At 44.1% G+C, this 6220-nt stretch overlaps 2 protein-coding genes across 2 annotated transcripts in view; one reads left to right on the forward strand and one right to left on the reverse strand.

Moving 5' to 3' along the window:
- Positions 1-27: 27 nt before the first annotated feature.
- Positions 28-6220, reverse strand: part of LOC100575983 — an 8307-nt gene continuing 2114 nt past the window's right edge. Inside the window, exon 3 of the transcript XR_003838978.1 lies at positions 28-3518. The gene's annotated coding sequence lies outside the window, so the exon portion shown is untranslated. The remainder of the gene's footprint in view (positions 3519-6220) is intronic.
- Positions 3649-4464, forward strand: LOC107885007. Its single transcript, XM_016808289.1, has one exon. The coding sequence runs from the start codon at positions 3649-3651 to the stop codon at positions 4462-4464; it is 816 nt and encodes a 271-aa protein (XP_016663778.1).

Raw genomic sequence — 6220 nt, forward strand, 5'->3', positions numbered from 1 at the left:
GATTTTAAGCTTGAAGATATAAAAAAAATATGTCTCAAAGCAAGTCTACCCAAATGTGTACAAATTGTTGCAAGTGGCGATCACTCTTCCAATTAGTTCATCAACATGTGAGCGTTCTTTTTCGGCAATGAGACGCTTAAAAACATGGTTAAGAACACCTATGCTTCAAAATCGTTTCAACACAATTCCAATATTTAATATTGAAAAGGATATTGTAAAACATATTGACAATGACCCCATCATCAACAAATTTGCAAGAAAAAATAGAATAATTGTGTTAAAATAATTTTAATAAACTTTATTATTTTAATGATCTTTTTTTGTTGTATTTATGTATACTTATAGGCTGTTAAAATACTTTCAGATTCAATTCAACAAAATATGCGACACAATGTGTTTTTATGTTTTTCGATATCTATCAAATTATTTGAATATAGTTTTTATTTTAGTTTAGCCCCCCCAGAAATTCTAATGGATTTCCGCCTATGCACTATATTAAGTAACAGTCACACAAGTGAAGTGGAACTATTGGCGGATATACGTATATATACTGAAGTGCACTCTAATAGAAGTGAACGTTATCGTGCCGTGTCGAGATATGATAAGAAGAACGCCACTAAAACATTTGATAAAGGTGTAGATCAATGGTCGAAACCTACCACACAGGGGCAACCATCATACACAAATTTCAAATAGAACAAAATACGAGTAAGAGTACGGTTACGGGACCTAAGTGCTACAATTATCAATTGATAGGACATATAGCATGCGATTGTACTCGTTCTAAGAGACCACTACAATGTTCGAAATGTGAAGCAGAAGGACATACTGCCAAATATTGTCAAACAGTCACGTCGGATGTTTTTTTGATCGATACTAACCAGTAAAGAGAAGACTATATGTAAAACGTGTACAAATCAATGAGGAATCCGAAGAGGTTCAAGGCAGCAGTTTTAGTAGACACCGGAAGTGCACTTTGCATTATCAAGTGAAGTATAGCCAAAAAATACAGGCTGACAATAAAACGACGAACAGTTAAGAGGGCGCACTAGTAGACGAAATATGGCATAAAAACATGGTTTCGTAATTCAAGTAATACGGCTTATTGAAGCGGTTTACAGTAAAAATACCTATTATAAAAATTGTAGAGGAGAACTTTCTTAACAATCGTAAGAAGCCCGATTTTTGATATTTTTATTAATTAGTGGAATAATTAATCGATAAAAAGTAAAAAAAACCGTGATAATTTACTATACGATATTGGAAGATTGGAACAATATATCAAAAATCGGGCTTCTTACGATTCTAGAAAAAATTCTCCTTTACAATTTTCGTAATAGATATTTATACTGTAAAACGTATCACAACGCCGTATTACTTGAATTACGAAACCATGTTTTTCGGTTAAAAAAAATACGCTCGTCAATTAATTACGCTCGTCATGTGCTGTGCCCATAAACAGCGGCAGCGTTCGTTACTAGATATTAATTTACCATCATCCCGCGTCCGATAACGACAGCACCGCAACATAGGTCAAAACAGGTTTTCTATCGCAGTCGTGCGCCGGTACATAGTTTATAAATACCCAGATAAGAAAACGATTATTGGGAAAAGTTTAGTGGGAAAGTGGGGCAGAACGGAACCACGGGGCAAAACGGGTACATTGCAATATTTATTTCTTATACTGATTTAAAAACTTAATATTTAGAATCCTTAGGTTAACAATATCTAAAAATTTCATGTTCACATATCAAACGAGGCAATCACGGCAGCTCGGATGATCGTATTATCACTACGTGTTATCACTATATAACTAGCTTGTTTTTTTTTTAAATTCCAAATGTTCTTTAAAATATTATACCAAATCATATTTCATCTTTTAAATTAACTTCTGCATTGGTGTCCCCTTAATACAGTTGTACGTGTTATTTAAATATTTTATTGTAATTATTATGGAGAAGTCGTGTTCTCATTGTAAATTCACTACAAAATTTCAATCTAACTTAATTCGACATCAAAAAAATGCACATAGAGTGATAGAAACACAATTCAAATGTGAATAATGTCCATATGCTACCAACTCCAATTATAATATGCGACGCCATAGGCGCCAAGTACATGGGTGCTCGGGTGCTCGAGCACCCAATGGCCAATATATTAATTTTATTATAATAGTGTGGTGATTCCGACGTGTTATCACCACTTACACTAACGCGCCTTTTTATTACCATTTTTATATTATATTCGTCATGTGTTTTATATTGTATTCGTTTTATTTATTATCTCTGTGAATTATATTTTATAATGTTGTACCGTCTTTGGACTACTCGCCGCTCGACTTTGTCTCCCGCCTCGCGCGGCGACTTCGCCGTTACGCGCTCGAAGCCGCCGACGCGCGCAACTCTCGACACTCGCTTTTTCGCTCTCGACTCGAGCAGCCCAACGTCCGACGACCTGTCCCTATTTTGCGCGCAACAGTATTTTGCACTTAATTTGTTTTACTTAGTCGAAAATATATACGAACGTAATTTACCTCAAAAGTTGTTATTTTATTTAATCCTAGTTGTATCTAGGTAAACCTTCTGGTTTTGGTAACAAGTAGTAAAGACGGCGCCCCGAACCACATTTCGGGCCACGACAGTGTGGCAACGCCGTCAATACCACAATAGGTAAACCGTTGGGCGTTCACCACGTTCATTGTATGATATCAGCGGCTACACAGCAAAACCTCGTAAGTCAAAATTAGAAAAAAAAATTTTTTCTTTTGTTGGATGCACTGTACTTTTCTGTACATTTTGATTTTTCTCGGTATTTTCATAAGATTGTGGCGACGGTTGTCCCACAATACTGTTGTCTGTTCCCCAGCGGTCGTAGCAGCGTCGGAATGTCACCGCGCACCCAGTCTCAGTCTCACGGTGCCCGTCCTCCGTTACTTTTTTTCACGCCGCTCCGCGCTCGCTATTGTCCGCGATTGAAATATAGAATTTTCATTGTATCATTTATTCTAGCTATACTTGCTTATACTTACTTATACTTACTTATACTTGCTACAGCAACACAACATTTATACGTGTTACTTTTACCAATAAATTTAAACAATTATTTAAAATTCGTCGACATTCTAAGTTCTTTTCCTAACCTCAAACATCATTGCCGCCGGAATAGTTCTTAGATTGCCGCACTTGTAATAAAATATATTGTGTTATCATTTAATGTGTGGCGACGGTTGTCCCACATACTGTCATATGTCCCCCAGCGGTCGTAGCAGCAGTCGAACCAGCGGTCGTCGCCACACTCACTGTCTCAGTCTCTCACGGTGCCCGTCTACCGTTACGTTCACGCCGCTCCGCGCTCACTATTGTCCACGATTATAATAAAGAATTTCTTTTGTGTCATTTATTTTAACTATACTTACTTATACTTGTCATAGTAATGCAACCTTTATACATTTTACTGTAACCAAATAAAATTAAACAATTATTTAAAATACGTCGGCATTCTGAGTTCCTTCGCCTAACCTCAAATACCATTGCCGCAGGGATAGTGCTTAGATTGCCGCATTGGTGACCTCGTGTTTTTAAAAATTCTCAATTTTCTGTTATACACGCAACTGCGCAAGGTTCTATCAAGTATACCGAAAAGTTCGATATGGTTGACGACGAAGTCTCGCAAGATCCGTCTGGTGCGCCCGGTCAGCCATCACCGTCCACGCTCGCGAACGTTTCGACCACGGTTGACAGTGTTTCCCACGTGCCCCGACTACCAAATTTTTGGACTTACTCCCCGCACGAGTGGTTCCTACACGCGGATGCCGTATTCGCCAACCAAAGAATCCGCGCCGACACCCCGCGTGTAAACCACGTTCTCGCCGCTCTGAACGAGGAGGCGGTCAAGGCGGTAAGCGACCTGATCGGTCCCAACACTTCCTACGCTAGTCTAAAGGATCGTCTCATCAGCACGTTTTCGGTGCCGCCGTCGACTCGTTTTCGCACCATCGTTGAACCGGGCGGGATGGGCAATCGGAGACCCTCCCAAATGCTCCGAGATATGAGAGCTGTGCTCCCAAATTCGTTGGACGATACTGCACTAAGGGAGTTCTGGCTACAAAAGTTACCGTCAAACATTCGCGCAATAGTCTCCGGCCTCGACGGAACGTTGACCGATATCGCCGAACGTGCGGATCGCGTGTTGGAGGCCAGTACCTCGCGCGACGTTTTCGCGGTGCAATCGAGTAGCTCTGACGACCGTCTCCGCGCCATAGAGGCTGCCATACTCTCGTTGACTACCCAAATCTCCAACCTGCTCACCGCCCAGCAGTCCCGTAACAATTCTGGGTACAGTCGCAATCGGAGCCGTTCAAAATCGCGCACACAAAACAACCCTAAATGGTGCAGTTATCATAATCAATACGGCGCTGACGCTAGGCATTGCAAGTCGCCGTGTACGTTTAAGTCGGAAAACTAGCAAGCGCGGCGGTCGCAACCACGTCCACCGCCGCGAACCACAGCTCCCGCATGTTCGTCACCGACACACGCTCCGGCCGACAGTTTTTAATTGACTCGGGAGCCGACATCTCGGTTATCCCACCTGTCGCCGGACATCGCGCCTCGTCGGATTTGGTTCTCACAGCTGCCAACGGCACTCGGATCCGCACATACGGACCCAAAAATCTACGTCTCAACATCGGCCTCGCACGCTCTTTCCCGTGGCGTTTCGAGATGGCAGACGTCTCGCGTGCTATTATTGGTGCCGATTTTTTGAAATATTACGGTTTGTTACTTGACGTACGTAACAGCCGCCTCATCGACCAGGATTCGTCCACCGCTATTAAAACCAGCGTCGCAAATGTACAGGTTCCGGACATTTTTTCGGTAGTTCACCCACGGCGCTGGACGGACATTATTGCCGAGTTCCCGGCAGTTACGCGTGAATCGCCGGTCCCGAGTAAGTTCACTCACACTACGGAACACACGTTGGACACAACCGGACAACCGTTATTCGCGCGTCCACGCCGCCTGCCACCTCACCAGTACACAATCGCGAAAAATGAATTTGCATACATGTGCCAGAAAGGTATATGTCGACCTTCGGACAGTCCTTGGGCCAGTCCCTTGCTGCTCGTGGCCAAGAAAGATGGCACTTTTCGCCCCTGCGGCGATTATCGGCGCGTAAACGCGGTCACGAAGCCAGACAGGTACCCGCTACCTCATATCCACGATTTTGCCGCCAACTTGGCGGGTCGAACAATTTTTTCCAAACTCGACCTTGTGCGTGCTTACCATCAAATTCCCATCGCTAAGGATGACATTCCAAAGACCGCGGTCACGACGCCGTTTGGTTTGTATGAGTTTCCTGTCATGTGCTTTGGCCTCAAGAACGCGGCACAGACGTTCCAGCGTTTCATAAACGGCGTCATCCAGGGTTTGGACTTCGTTTTTGCTTACGTCGATGATGTATTAATCGCTTCCGTCAACGCCGACGAACATGTGGCCAACGTGCGCGAAACACTCCAACGTTTGCAACGCGCCGGTGTCGCTATAAATCCGGGGAAGTGCGTGTTCGGCGTTTCGGAGCTCACCTTTCTCGGTCACTTAGTAAATCAGCACGGATGCAAGCCGCTGCCAGAACGAGTTTCCGATATTCACAAGTGGCCACTTCCGTCAACCAAGAAGGGACTTCAAAGGTTGCTAGGTTCCGTCAACTTTTACCACCGGTTCATCCCACAGGCCGCACAACTACAAGCCCCGCTGTACACGCTCGCGTCCACAGTTCGAAAAAAAGACGGCCCACTAGTCTGGACTACGGACACTCGCGAGGCTTTCGAAAAATGCAAACAAGCGTTGGCAGGCACGATCACGCTGGCACACCCGAGGCACGACACACCCTTGAGGTTGAGCACCGACGCATCCAGTACGGCAATGGGAGCGGTCCTGGAGCAATTTGCAGACGGGAGCTGGCAACCGTTGGGATTTTTCTCGTAAGTTATTACCCTCCCAAACACGCTACAGCACCTATGACCGGGAACTTCTTGCGGCCTACCAAGCCGTCAGACATTTTCTCCACACAATTGAAGGCAGAAAAACTACCCTACGTACCGACCACAAGCCTTTGCTGTACATGTTTGCGACAAAGTCCGACAAACATAGCGATCGGCAGCGCGGTACATAAGTTTTTTGGCGCAGTTCGTGCACGTCGTCGAGCACGTTGACGGGGTACGTAA

Source organism: Acyrthosiphon pisum, chromosome A1, assembly GCF_005508785.2.
Source record: "Acyrthosiphon pisum isolate AL4f chromosome A1, pea_aphid_22Mar2018_4r6ur, whole genome shotgun sequence".
NCBI lineage: Eukaryota > Metazoa > Arthropoda > Insecta > Hemiptera > Aphididae > Acyrthosiphon > Acyrthosiphon pisum.

Coding starts and splice junctions, on each gene's coding strand:
- LOC107885007 (XM_016808289.1), top strand. CDS start 3,649: ATGGTTGACGACGAAGTCTCGCAAGATCCGTCTGGTGCGCCCGGTCAG.